The 14,508-nt window shown below is 48.1% G+C and overlaps 1 protein-coding gene across 2 annotated transcripts; it reads right to left on the bottom strand.

Annotated features, from left to right (window-relative positions):
- Positions 1–5,568: 5,568 nt before the first annotated feature.
- Positions 5,569–10,722, bottom strand: ARSA (arylsulfatase A). Of its 2 annotated transcripts, XM_069102919.1 has the most exons (10): positions 10,299–10,722; positions 10,064–10,205; positions 9,445–9,705; positions 8,912–9,152; positions 8,456–8,674; positions 8,101–8,270; positions 7,869–7,993; positions 7,019–7,146; positions 6,832–6,934; positions 5,569–6,535 (listed from the first exon to the last, which is right to left on the bottom strand). In XM_069102919.1, the coding sequence occupies exons 3-10, from the start codon at positions 9,660–9,662 to the stop codon at positions 6,198–6,200; spliced, it is 1,542 nt and encodes a 513-aa protein (XP_068959020.1). In that variant the 5' UTR covers positions 9,663–9,705; positions 10,064–10,205; positions 10,299–10,722; the 3' UTR covers positions 5,569–6,197. The 2 variants fall into 2 exon arrangements, with proteins under 2 accessions (XP_068959020.1, XP_068959021.1); XM_069102920.1 differs by lacking the exon at positions 10,064–10,205.
- Positions 10,723–14,508: the final 3,786 nt, after the last annotated feature.

Genomic DNA, 14,508 nt, shown 5'->3' with positions numbered 1-14,508 from the left:
AGTCAAGAATTATTTATTCATGCATATATTGTATTCTCCCCAGTATTATGTAAACTCAGTGAAGGCAAGACAGAAGACAGGTTCCTTCCCCCCCCCCACCCTGGTTTTTGGTGGGGGAAATGTCTTTTTATCTCAAGTATTTAGCTTAGTGCCTGGAACACAGTAGTCACTTAATAAAGACTCTTTAGACTGTGCCAAAGTTACCTCCATGTCAAAACAAAATATCTAAACTTAAAAAAAAGTCCATTGGGGGTTGATTGTACCATAAGTCCAGTAGGAGGCAGCAGGACAACAAGGGGACCATAGAAGGTGATATGAGCTTGAGCAACATGAGAACATCCAAAGTATCTAGCCCAAGGATGACGAGAGCTTCAGTGCCCTGGCCACATCCCATTGCCAGTATCACACTCAGTTCTGCTTGTCTCTTTTGAGGAAGAGAGAGTTCAGAGTGGTTAATGGATGGGGATCTGCTTTTGGAGATCACTTAAAGGAATGGGAGACATTTGGCTTAGAGAAGTCTAGCAAGGACATACCCAATGGATCTGTCAGTCAGTCAACATCCATGAAGCACCTCCACTGGGCCAAGTGCTGGACAACGGCAATGAATGAAGCAATCTCTACTCTCCAGGAGTTTCCTTTCTACTGACATGACTGTCTTCAGGTTCTTGGAGGGAAATTAGAGAGAAAAGGGATGTGAATTGTTCTGTATGGCATTGCAGTAGAGACTCATAATAATAATTATTCTTTATATTATACGCATCATAAATATGCAGGTCACACACATAGTTATAGCATTTTACGCATATTCTCTCATTTGATTCTCACAACAACTCTGTGAGATTTAGGTTTAATAGAAGGAAAAATTATTAGAGCTGTTCAATGGGAAAATGGGCTCTTTGTATGATGTGAGTTCTTCATCACTAGAGGAAGTCAGGTAGAGACAGGATGGTCACTTCTATGGGGAAGCTATGGAGGAAATTCCTCTCTAGAGCTAGGTTGGCATAGATGGCCTTGGTTCCTTTTTAATTCCGAGGGTCTATGCTGTGCTTTTATCACCATATTCCAGCTATCTAAAGTCCCTGATAAGGATGAGTATACATTTGCTTTTCCTGTGTTCAGGGCCACAGTTCACTTTGCTTATTGCCTGCCCTTTGTGCTTTCATAGATATCTGGGACCATGATTATTATTGTCGCTCCTCTGTCTGTATATTTTCTCCTGTGATTTAGTGTCCCCTCTACTGCTATTCTCTTTCCAAGGCAGCAAATGCTGCCATGGAACCTGGTACCTGGCTTAGTAGTTATTTAGGGGTCTGTTTGTCTCTTTCCCTTCCACTTGCACTTTTAGGACCTCTTGAGCAGGCAAGTCTCCAGGAAAATGTATTCTCTTTGGCCCTGATAAAGTTCTTTTCTGCATTCTATCCTTGAATCTTTAAGACTTGGTCAAGAAAGGAAAATCCTGATTTTGATTACATTAAACTGAAAAGTTTTTGCACAAAGCCAATGCAGCCATGTTAGAAGAGAAGCAGAAAGCTGGGAAATAATTTTTATAGCCAATGACTCTAATAAAGGCCTCATTTCTAAAATATGTAGAGAACTGAGCTGAATTTATAAGAATACAAATCATTCCTCAATCGATAAGTGGTCAAAGGATATGAATAGGCAGTTTTCAGAGGAATAAATGAAAGTTATCCATAGTCATGTGAAAAAAATGACCTAAATCACGATTGATTAGAGAAATGCAAATCCAAAACAACTTCAAGGTACTACACAACACCTATCGGATTGGCTAACATGACAAACTAGGAAAATGACAAATGTTGGAGAAGATGTGGGAAAATTGGAACACTAGTGCATTGTTGGTGGAGTTGTGAAACTGATACAACCATTCTGGAGAGCAATTTGGAAGTATGCCCAAAGGGCTATAAAACTGTGCACAACTTTTGACCCAGCAATAGGTCTATATGCCAAAGAGATCATAAAATAGAAAAAGGACCCACAAAAATATTTATAGCCGTTCTTTTTGTGATGGCAAAGAATTAGAAACTGAGGGGATTCCTATCAATTGGGGAATGGCTGAACAAGGTGTGGTATATAAATGTAATGGAATACTACTGTGCTATAAGAAATGATGAGCAAGGGGCCTTCAGAAAACCTGAAAATACTTATATGAACTGAGTGAAATGAGTAGAGCCAGCAGAAGACTGTACACAGTAACAGCCACATTGTGTGATGGCTGACTTCGATAGACTTAGCTTTTCTCATCAGTGAATCAGTAAATGACCTGTTATCCACGTCTAGACTCTGGAGTCTGAATGCAGAGGGAAGCAGGCTATCTGCTCTCCTTGTCTTTTGTTGTTCTGTTTTGTTTCTTCTTTCTCATGGCTCCCTCCCTTAGTTCTAGTTCTTTATATCATGACTAATGTGAAAACATGTTTAATATGAATGTAGAAGTAGAGCCTATATCAGACTGCTCACCATCTTGGGGAGGGGGAGGATAGAGAAGGGGAGAAAAATTTCAAACTCAAAATCTTATAGAAGTGAATGCTGAAAATGAAAAATAAATAAGTTGTTAAAAAGAAAGGAAAATCCTGTTGTTGAACTCCATCTCCTTCACCAAATGCTCGCTGCCTACACCCTTCTCCTTCCAATCTTCCTTCAGCACTGATGTGAAATGCCTCCTTGTGTTCCTCCTGACTTCTGCTTTTTGCCCAGCACATGGCAAACCCTATCAACTGTTTATGGATTGTTTCAGATGGTGTCATTTGTCTCACAAATGGTCATCAAGTCTGATACGTGTCAGGAGGCACTCCATCACATCTTAGACATTCATCGCAGGAAGTGAACATAGCCACCCACTGTTCACCTGAGGCTCACCTCTGCACTCCTCAGCGGGGAGCTACCAACCACTCCATTCCTTTGACCAGTTCTTAGTACTGGTGGTGCCTCAATTATCTTCAATATTAGCCTGCAGCACACAGGAAGATGCCTCCACTCCCTCATTGGGTCTTGGGTCTTAAAATTACCATCAGTTACTTAATCCTTCTCTAAGTACATTGTCCTACAAGAGAGCATTAATCAAGAGTCACACAAAAGTAAAAAGAAAATCCAATGTTTTTTTTTAAGAGAAAGAGAATAGGGTCCAATTCACTTGCTTTTAAAAATTAAGAATAGAGCATAGGGGGCGGCTAGGTGGTACAGTGAATAGAGCACCGGCCCTGGAGTCAGGAGTATCTGGGTTCAAATCCGACCTCAGACACTCAACACAAAAACTAGCTGTGTGACCTTGGGCAAGTCCCTTAACCCCAATAGCCCTCCAAAAGGCAATAAAAAAAAGAATAGAGCATATAACTTTATTAATTAATTCAGCAAATAAAACTAGACTCAATGTTTGTGTTATATCTAGTTAAGTCAGGAACAGATACACGGGGTGGGGGTGTGTGTGGAGAGAGAGACAGTTAAGATGGAGAATAGAGTGAATGGTTGCCATCTTCCAATCAATGTGGCTAGGGCAGGTTCCCCACCCTTAGTCTAGGGAAAAGCAGCCCCTTCTCCTCTCATAGGTAACATTTCTATCAATAGCTAGCATTTATACAGCTAGATAACCCTAAGAGCTAGGTACTCTAATTATCCCCACTTTACTGATGAGAAAACAGGCAAATGGAGCTTAAATATCTTGCCCAGCAGCATTCAGATAGTGAGTGTCTGAAACTGGATTTGAACCTAGGTCTTCCTGATTCCAAGTTAACTCTATCCACTGAGCCGTTTAGCACCATATCAGAGTCTCCTTTCTCTCTTCTCACTCAAAGACCTTTGGAATTTTTCAGTTGATTCCCATCTTTCCTCATTCTTCTTCTTCTTTTTTTCTTTTCGAGGGCAATTGGGGTTAAGTAACTTGCCCAAAGTGTGTTAAGTGTCTGAGGCTGGATTTGAACTCAGGTCCTTGTATCAGCAATGCCATATTCACAATGATTCCAGGGCCGGTGTTCTATTCACTGTGCCCCCTAGCCGGGCCCTCATTCTTCTTTTTAGTAGTGCTAGTTGTGAGTTATGTAATTGGAATGGGTTTCCTAAAGGATGCACTCAACTCAGCCTGCTGAAAACCTGGGAGTCTTTTCTTTCCACTATGTTCCTGCAAGAAATTACCACATACAAGTGTTCAAATTTGCCTGGTCTCATGCAACATGTTAAAAAGGCCACACATCCTTCTCTACAAAGTCTTGGGGGAAGTCAGCCTCCTTAGTGAATGACCTTATGGTAACATATACAAAGAATTCTAGTTCACCAAACTCTTGCAGTGGGCTAGCTAAGTAGGAAAGAGTTTTTCCTTAGCTAGGGCAATGGGGACAAAGACTGCAGGGATATGGCGGCACCTTAGGCTACATTTTCAAATGTCCATAAAGGAAAAAGCTGTGGGGAATGCAGTGTGATAAAACGGTCCAGTTGGCCATTAACTAGATACAGCCAAGAACGAACAATGAGGAAACTGAACTGTGGCTTATTCACTCAGAGTGAGTCACCACCAGAAGCTGATGGATATGTGTGTGTCACAATTCAGCAGGTGACTATTATACTATTCTCCTAGTTGAGCCTGTTTGAGAGAGAGCAAGAGATAAAAGAGGAAACATTCTTCATGACTGTGTGTGTCTGTGTGTGAGTGTGAGTGTGTGTGTGTGTGTGTGTGTCTGTGTGTGTAGGCAGGGTGGATGGAAAAAAAAAAGAAAACAAGCACTTCCCAAAGCGCCTACTATGTTCCAGGCAAAGTGCCAAGCACTGTCTTAACATTGTCTCGTTTGACCCTCGCCAGAACCCTGGGCGGCCGGTGTTATTATCATCTTCATTTTGCAGTTGAGTAAATGGAGATAAACAGCCATTGAGTGATTTGCCCACGGTTGCACAGGTAGTGAGTGTCTGAGGCCAGGTCTGACTCCAGGTCCCTTGGGACACCCAGCTGCCTTATGAAGGAGGTCGAATATTACTAGTGTGTCCTTCTTTGCATATCATTCCCTCTAGTTCTTAGGGCATCATCATGCCCTAGTCAGATAAGATAAAGAGAAGCAGCATATTTCTGGGGCCAGCGAGTCCTCCTTTTACAGTCATAAAGCAAGATAATGGAGGAACTCTGATTTTTGCAAACTGGCCCCACAGCTTGTGCTGGGGCAACTCACGGCATAAAAGAGCAAACACAGAACAAAATGGAGTTATTTATGTCTATTCTCAATACACCATTCTTAGCACTAAGGAAAAAAAGTCATCTTTTAATAGTGGAGAGCTGGTGGTGTGGGTTGCTGCAGTGTATCCACAGGGAAGAAAGGAAACTCTTTGCTGAGGTATGGTAGAGGCAAAAGAGTTGAAGATTTTGAGAGAGGACAATGTGGCAAATAGTTAAAGAACAAAATCATGCTTTTCCCAAAACCATGGAGGGAGGCAGGAGCCAGTGCATAGAGAAAGAAAAGCTGTGGGCAGGCAGTACCTAGAATATAAGTTTAAACGTTTACTGACAGTGATCAGACATGGTAACATTCAATAGGAATTTTGAAGAAGGTGAGAAAAAAAGGGAAAGGCACAAAATTGTGCTTCGATGTTGATATTTATTTAAATCTTGCTCCAAATGGGATTTTCTCTTATATTTTATTGGAAAATGCATAATTAGTGCTTTAATTTAATATAATAATTTATATCTTAATTACATATATAATAATTTAATGCTCATATTAATATCTTAGTAAAGAGTTTATTTTAACAGTAAATGTTGAGGACCTGGAGGTTGTGTTTTTATCTAATCTCTCAAGAATGTTCATGAATGAGGATGGACCCAATTGTCTGACCTGTATTCCATAACCCAAAGCATTACCATTTAGACAGGGATAAATGCTGGACTTTTCTACATAAAGATTTCAGAAGAAATAACCAATTTAGGTTATTTAGGAATCCCAGTGTAGTGTGAAAATTGTTACCTTAACTTGCTGCATAGAGAAGAATCTGGCTGGGATATCTGAACCACTGGCCAGTGACCCCAAATCCTGGTACATGCTCAGTATCCAGTGAAGTGGCCAGAGATTTGTGTGCAGAGGACACACGTTGGATGTGTGGCCCTGCTCATGACTCAGAGCAGTCCTTGAATGTCAGTTTTAAGGATGAGCAGTCAATGGGACCAGGAATGACTGAGAGACCAGGAAATCACTCTGAAGTCCATGCATTCACTTGTGGGGACTGTCATACTGAGGACCTGGACAATTACAGCATTGTGGCCGGGGGGAACAGCCTGATCGGCAGCAAAGTTCCAGAGTTGGGTCTAGGCCTTTGGCAATCTGACTTAGTGCAAAAGTCATGTTAGCATCAAACTGGACCTTGAGTAGCCGCATCTCCTTCAGGGTTTCAATGGCTTTTTTGACCTCCTCCTTGGAACCATGGCTCAGGATTTCATAATTCTCACCAGGGTCTGACTTCAGGTCATACAACAGTGGTGGCTCGTGGGGAGTCAGTGGGGTGAGGGCTCTGCAGGCTGGGTCAGCAACCATGTCACTGTGTGTAGAACCTAGATAGTGATGAAGGTAGGTAATAGAGGAAGCAATCCTGGGGTGGTGGTGGTAGGGTAGAATCATATAGGGGACAGGGGCAATCAAAGGGGGACTGCAGGCAGGGATCCAGGGAACTTGGTCAGCCGGGCCTGGAGGGGAACAGGGATATGGGAAAGTGGGGGCCCCAGGGAAAGACAGGGAAGATGGGACTATGAGGGACCCAGGCAATCCATCCCCATCAGTGGCTGTGTCCCTGAGTGCAAGAAACCCTTGGGAGGGGGTGTCTCAAGTTATGATAAGAAGCTAGAATTACCCTGGGTGAAAAAATGTGCCTTGTACTTCCCATGCCGGATGGCAAAGACACCTTGGATCTCATCAGGGGACGGAGGGTAGAAGTAGAGTGTCTTCCGTGGGCTCTGCAGATACAGGGGCATAGAGGTCAAGGGATCTGGGGCTTGGAGACCAGCAAGGAAGACCACCCAGGGTCCCAGCACTCTTACCTTGCCTGTGCCCAGCAGAATGGGGCTCAGGTCCACCCCATCTAGGGTAACATTGGGCAGCTGGGCACTTGCCAGAGCAGCCACAGTGGGCAGCAGGTCCAGGACGCTGGCTAGCTCATGGGAAACCCCTGCATGGAGGAGCCAATCAGGAGAGCCTCCAGCAGGGGGCATCTCTCACAGGGCCCACCAGGCAGGGATGCCAAATGAAATACATTTTCTCTCTTCTCTGCTGAGCCTCTTTCCCTCTGGGGTGGGATTGGGGGAGGTTGACATGTGGAGGCCATGGACAATCAATGTCCTTAGAAGAGGAAGCACGAGCCTTGGAGTCAGAGGATCTGGGTTTACCCCTTACTGTCTGGGTGACCTGGGGCCAGTCCCTCCATCCCTCCATCTGTAATATGGGGATGCCTCCTTCCTTAGCACTGATGTAAGCTTTTAACGGCCTTGCTCAGTCCTCCATGTATGTTTTAAGAGGAGGAGCCAGGAAGCAAGGTCTTCTTCCTTATGGACTAGAGGCTGAAGGGCAGATTAAGGAGATTATGGAATGGTCCACTTTAGGAGGTAGTGAGCTCCCTGTCACCAGGGGCAGTCGAGCAAAGGCTTGAGGTTGTAGAGGGGCTCAGACCAGATTAGGAGAGATGATTTCCAGGGCTCCCTGTGAGCTAGAGAGGATCAGTGATGGGCAGAACTGGAAGAGTCAACCCCTGAGAGAATGGACCTAGGGCATGGGAGTTGGGAGAGTTTCAAGGAGAAGGGGCCTGGACTCAGTGTCGGGTGTCACTCCACCCTCATTCCCTGGCTTGTTTCTGCCCAAGGGTCAGCCTGGAGAGCTTGCTGGTCAAAGACTGACCTGGCAGAATGTGGCCTGGCCAGAAGGCCAGAGCAGGTTCTCGAACACCGCCCTCATAGGTCGTCCCCTTTCCACACCGGAGAATGCCGGACGAACCACCCCGTAACATACGCATGGTCTCAGGGCTACAGAGACAGGGACAAACATGGAGGGGGACGGTGGTGTGAGAGCAAGAGAGACACTGTGATGGCAATGAGACATGTCTACCTGACCACCCTCCCAGCCCCCATACCCGTTATCTGCTGTGAAAAAGACCAGAGTTTCTTCCATTAGTCCAAGGCTTTCCACAGTGTTCAGCAGTGTCCCCACAGCTGAGTCCAGCTCCATTAAGGCATCCCCAAATGGGCCCCGGCCAGAGCGCCCCACAAAGGTTTTCCCACTGAACTGAGGGTAGTGGGTATGCTGTGGGCAGAAACAGGGTCACAGCCAGGTGAGCACATGAAAGAAACAGCTGCATCTCTGCTTTGTCTCTGGGGCAAGGATCTGGGCAACCTCCTCTCTCCCTCCCCCAGCCCAGCAAAGGTTGGGGGGAAGGCAAGGTCAGCTCAGTGCTGGGCCAGGGGCTGGGATGACATGAGGCCACTCACATGGGAGGCATAGTACAGAAAAAAAGGCCGGCCTTGGCCAGCAGCATCCATCATGAGGCTCTGGGCAAAGGCCATGTACTGTTTCTCCAGCCCAGGCAGCCAGGGAGGTTGCTCCTTCATCGACAGGTTAGCCATCAGTGGGATGGGGACAACTCCCTGGTCACAGCCTCCAAAGCAGAGGGTGGCTGGTGGGAAGCAGGTCAGGTTCTGGCAAGGACCCTGTGGTAGCACAGGACAAAGGGATGAGAGGGAGAGTGGGTAGGACTCTGCTACACAGCCCCAGCTCCTGCCCATTTACTTCTAGCTCTGATCCATTGCCCCTTCAGTCCCCAATCCCCACAGTTCTATCTTGAATTCTTTGTCCACTGCCCTCGGCCTCAATTTTTTGCCTCCCTAGGACCTTCCATCCCCTTGATTTATCAATCTGCCTACTGACCCCAGCCCCTGACCCCACACCTGATCATGGGAGTAGGGGATTCCTAGGAAGCGGTGGAATCCCTGATGTGGGGGCAAGAAGGAGCCGTTGGGCCCCACCCCCAGATGCCACTTGCCGGCCATCCCAGTGAGGTAGCCCCTCTCAGCCAGGACCTCAGCCATGGTCACTTCATCCAGGGGGAGCCCACCCCGGGAGCCAGGGTATAGGACACCTGGGTAGAGCCCTGAACGTACAGGGTACCTTCCAGTCAACAGTGCTGCTCTAGAAGGGATGAATAGGGATTAGAGAATCCTTGGGGACTCTGGAGACAGATCTCCACAGAGAGATGAATGGGTCAGAGAAAGTTGCGTGTGCATGAGGAGGCGGGGTGGAGAAGGAGAAATAAGAAAGAATTGGGAGTTCTGGGGGAAGGCGGCTTGCTGGGAGCGGGGCACACAGAAGTTAGTGGAGGTGGAACTGAGGTTGGATGGTGGGGAAGGCACAGTTGGTGGGTGAGCTGAGGGTTGGGGAGGTAAGGTTCAAAGGGCAGGGTCCTGGGGTTCATCAGCCTCACCTAGATGGGGTACACAGTGGGACAGGCACATAGAAGTCAGTGAAGCGGAGGCCATTGGCTGCCATTCGGTCGAGGTTGGGTGTGAATGAGCTGGGGTGGCCATAGCTGCCCAGGTCCCCATAGCCCAAGTCATCCGCAAAGATCAGAATGATGTTGGGGGGACGGGCAATGACTAGGCTGGTGGCTAAGGCCAGGGTCAAGGGCCACAAAATGGCCATTGTGCCTTCTGCCTGCTGACCCGCAGTCCCTGGTCTGAAAGATCTGTCAGAAAAACCTACATGTGAGCTCTGAATCCTTCTCAACACCCATTTGAGATCCCCCTCAAAAATCAGACCCGACCCCATTCCCACCCAAAATTCCAGGGGTCCTGGATCTAATAATTGCTAGATGACCTGGAAAGATCTTGGGGACGGTCACTTCCAACCCCTTGATCTTACAGCTTGGAAACTGAGGCCCAGAGAGGTTAGTGATTTGCCCAGCGTTATATAGGTAACCAAAGTAGCAAAGCTGTACAAAAACCCAGGGCCCCTGACCAAATCTTCATGGGCAAGAGAATTTAGACTCGATCTGCCGGATGCCCCCCCACTCCCTGCCCAGGGCAGAACTGGAGGAGAGTTGCCTGGAGGTAGACTTTGGGACGCCCAGAAGAGGAAGAGAACTGTCAAACAGCTAGGTGGGAGGACGCAGGGAATGGTCGGCTCCCCCAAGCACAAGTGGGCCGATCACTTGTTGGGAATGTTGGAGGAGGGATTCTCGGGATTCTGCGGGTTGGAGTAGGAGACCTTTAGGTCCCGAGCGCCCCAATAACCTGGGCTGGCCCCCTCCTCCCGCTTTGCCGTGGGGCCCACACTAACCGAGGAGTCGCCCCGCGCCTGCAGTGACCAGTACGAGCCCCGGCGGCTGCGCGGCGCTGTCCGCTGTCCTGTTGTCTGTCTGACCCGGGGCTGGAGGGGGAGTTGGGAGGTGGGGGAGTGAGGCGGGCACGGAGATAGTGGGAGGGAGGGCTCCCGCGGCCACCCCGGCCTCAGGAGTCCCCTGCTGCTTCCACCTCCCTAGGGACAAGTATCACTCTGTCCCCACCCCCACTCCCACCCCAACCTCCAGCTCGAGATCCCCGAGACTGAGGCGGGAGCAGAGCATCTTGGGAAGAGGAGGGGCAGCCTGTTGGGGTTGGGGCGACGAGTCCCACTGTAGGGGGACCGCCGGAACTTCAGCCTGGGATGGGGCCAGGCTGGTACCGAGGGAGGAGCCGGGCAGGGCCGAGGCGTGATCATTTCTGCTTCGCGGAAGCGGGGGCCGGACACTCCCTCCCGGAAGTCACGATGCACCGGACTCTGTCCTCCTTTTCCCCACCCCCAGTTTTCCGGGCTTGTGCCCGCCTCTGCCTGCTCTTGGCCTGACTTGGTTTGTCCCGCCTCTGACCCCTCACCCTGATGCCCATCTCCACCCCGCAGGGGGCTGCCCGCGAAAAATGCCAGGAAGTGGCTGCTGCAAGAGGCCGGAGCTGAGGCCCAGGGCGGCGGGGTGTACCGAGGGCCATTGGGCATCCTGCAGAGATTCCCTTCGGTCAGCCCGCAGCCTCCAGGAAACTGCCCGGACAGCTCTGTACTATGGGAGGCAGCCCATTCACTCCACTCAGGAGACGGCTCTCCTTTTTAGGACGTGAGGCCAAAAGCCGTATCTTTGCCGCGTACCCCTCCGCTCCTGGTTCAGCCCAATTGGGCCAAGCCGAACAGGGCACCTCCCTCTACCCGATGACTCCTCTCTCCTGTTGTCACCAAGCCTTCTCCAGGCTAAATGTTCCTGTGCCCTTCCCCATCTGCTCACTCTCCTGATTGCCCTTTAGCAGACACGCTCCAGTTTGTCGATGTCCTTTCTAAAATGTGCTTAGAACGGAACAGCAGTGCCCTAGTAGAACCTGAGGGTCGTAGAGATGGGAAAGCCGGGGAGGTCATCTCCTCCAGTCCCCTGCCTCACGCAGGGATTTTCTTCACAGCCTCCCCGGAAAGGTTATTTTATTCGTCTTGCGCTGATGATTATCACCCAAGGGTCCTGGTCTTGCCCTACTCCAAATCTTCGGGGGCTGGTCTCCCTAGATGTCCACCCCAGCTCTGCCCAGCACCTTGGAGATCACGTGCCAGCCCCTCAGTTCTGTTCCTATGATTTAACTCCTAGGGTCCCTCTTAGGGGTTTCAGCATGACCTTGTTCTTCCGTGTATGACCTAGCTGGGGACACTCACTGGGTTTTGCTATGGCTGTGCGAGCCTTTCTCTTCCCCATAGTGGCTGCCCATTCACATCCTTGAATCTACTGAACCCCCTGCATTCTCCTTGTGGGGCTTCTTGCCTCTGTGGAGCCTGGGACCAACATTATTCTTGCTGTCCTCCCCGGCATGCATCAGTCCCCAGCCAAGCTCACCGGCTAAGCTCATCCTCTCCCCACCTGGCCTCTGTACCCAAGCCACAGTTGCTAAGGGCTAGAAGAGATGATAGCTATTATTTGTGCTGTACTTGGCACACAGAGTTTCCCTGTGGGCTTCAGGTCTTGCCTCCTCCCTCTCTTGGCTTTCTTTGGAATTCAGAGCCCTGGACTAGAAGAGCTATTGCCTTACTGCAAAGGTTCCCAAACTTATTTGGCCTACTGCCCCCTTAAATAATTACTCATTCTCCCCCAGAAATCTGCTTTCTTTAACCCTTTAAATTTTCATCATTTAAAAATGCATCTTAAATTTAATAATTTAGTAAATTTGTGGGTTTTTCCTGCATTGAAATTTTGATGACACAATATTTTGTCATGTAACCATATAGTATCATATTGTAAACAGTCATTACATGCACATATTCCTGTCCACAAATTCTGGGCTTCCCATCTGCTGACACTCGTTTGTTAAGACCTGTCCCAGCTGACTTGACTACTGACCAGTAGTTAGTTATAACTTGCCTTTTGTGTGCTTATTTGGAAAATAATGTAATCAATATGACTTTAACTTTGTCACACAACAGATGAAACATGTACAAATGGTTTTTCAAAATTTTCTTCTCTTCTTTCCTGACACTTCTACCAACCTTGTTTTTATTCAACACCCCCCAGTTGCACCCAAGGCTACTGTCACCCTCCATTGTTCCAGCACTCCCCGGGGGTAATATCACCCACCTGGGGAACCTCTGCCTGACCTCAGGCCCTCCCACAGTGATCCTCACTGGACAGAAGTCCTTGGATTGTCTTGTCAGTCTTAAATAGATCTAGAACTGAGTTGTCAGAACAATAATTTTGGTTAGTCTCAGAAAATCCTTGTGACTTTCTCCCTTGTTGCAAGCAGAGGCCTTTCCTAGATCTGCCCTCGTCTGGTTGTGTAAGCAAAATCTCACTTCCATCCAGTCCGACCAATACTTAAACACCGACATGTGCAAGGTATTCTGACCCGTTTCCCCAGTCAGCTCTGTCTGGTGCAGTTCTGGACAGTGGCTCTGTTCTCTGGCCTGTTCCTGCGGTCAGGTCTGTCTCGCTCGGTTCATGGGCTAACTGTGGTTGGGCTTCCTTCCAGTAACTACCTCCCACACGTTATTTAGTTAGGGTCCTAGCTAAGATGTTCCCTTCACGCAGACTCTCCAGTTTTCCCACATGCTATCTCGGCAGCCCAAGAAGACTGAGCTTGTATTTGCTTTGGACACTGGCAGCTCCTCTTGGTCACTCTTTTCCTGTCAGCTCACATGGTCTGTTCATCTTCCCAGTCCCCCCGGCAGCGGCTCCGCCTTTCCCCTCTTTTGTTCTCAGGGGAAGTTCTGCTTTTCAGAAACCATCTGGAGAAGTGGCCACTCCTGGCGGGCCCTACCCACTAGCCCTCACTCTTCCCCAGGCTTTTGGTGTCCAGGATAACAATGACCTCTTGGAATTTTGTTATCACCCATTGAGTCATAAGAGTACTTAAATACCCTGAAGGAGGAGGGGGTCTGTCCCCACTTCAGCAAGTCTTTGAAATCACATCTGGAGAGTCTCAGCAAACTTCCAGCATGAACTGCATGCCTCCAAGGGCAATTTGTCAGAGATGACCAGGGCTCTCTCGGTCCCTAACTGATCATTGAAAGCTGGCAGCACTTCCCTACTGGACTCAGTGAACTCAGGGTGACACAGGATCTTGTGCCAATGCCTAACTAGTAGGAACTAGGTAAGAGGTAGAATTGAGTTCACATCATGGTATTCTGATCACTGCTGGTTTGACCTGGCTTACACATGGTATTTCTGTATGTGGTACCATTCTTCCCTAGGGCACCCAGATTCAGAAATATAATCTTTTCTTTGAGCCCTCCCCTCTCTTCACCTCTTACATGCCACCCATTACCAAATGCTGTTAATTTTACTTTTTCAATATTTCTCATATCCTCTCTTTCTCCTACAGTTACTTTCATTATGCAGTCACCTGGACTATTTGAAATATGCTTCCAGCAGGTCTTATGTATAGAAAGGCAGCACAAGCTGGTGGCAAAGTAGGGAAGACCCAGGTTCAAATCCTGCCTTTGATATATCTGGCTGGATGATCTTCTTCTGGGTATCTCTTAATCCCACCCTCCACCCCCCGCCCCAGGCAAATCTGAGTATAAATTTCGGAAAGAGCTGAAGGTCTCCATTGGTAGAAAGAGTCCTTTTAAAGCAATGGGAACTTCCTGCTCCCTTGATAAAATCCCAGGTTCAGGATCAAAGACGGAAGGAAAGGTCCCATAGAGTTCACAATATTCATAGTTATGACCTCTGCCACTGATCTGCCATCTTTCCTTATCTATGAGTTTCTTCTGTTCTGCCCACAAATATGTGCAAGATTTCTCCCGAAACTCTCACTCCGTCTTACCAGAACCCCAAGCTATCGTCCTGTATTTCTCTTTCCTTTCTCAGTGAAATTTGAAAAGGTTGGTCATACTCTGTGTTTTACTTCTCTTTCCTCACTCCTCAGCTCTTGGCAATCTGCCTTCAAATGTCGTCAAGACACCAACAGATTGCTGTGACCTACACCGTTCATTGATAAGTGCACCAGAGAAGTATGAGACTAAGCTCTCTGTCACATCTGAGGGG

The sequence above is a fragment of the Petaurus breviceps genome, unplaced genomic scaffold, assembly GCF_028583685.1.
Source record: "Petaurus breviceps papuanus isolate PSGF00001 unplaced genomic scaffold, PetGlider_PUasm1.0 558, whole genome shotgun sequence".
Classification (NCBI taxonomy): Eukaryota; Metazoa; Chordata; class Mammalia; order Diprotodontia; family Petauridae; genus Petaurus; species Petaurus breviceps.
The sequence above is the reverse complement of the archived record's forward strand: the minus strand, read 5'-3'. Positions and strand labels throughout refer to the sequence as shown.

Excerpts from the sequence above, each read along its gene's own strand:
- ARSA (XM_069102919.1), bottom strand. The coding sequence starts at position 9,662 with ATGGCCATTTTGTGGCCCTTGACCCTGGCCTTAGCCACCAGCCTAGTC. Across the intron at positions 8,271-8,455 it reads TTCTGTACTATGCCTCCCAT|CATACCCACTACCCTCAGTT; the intron begins GTGAGTGGCCTC and ends TTCTGCCCACAG. Across the intron at positions 7,147-7,868 it reads GCCAGGCCACATTCTGCCAG|GGGTTTCCCATGAGCTAGCC; the intron begins GTCAGTCTTTGA and ends TCCTCCATGCAG.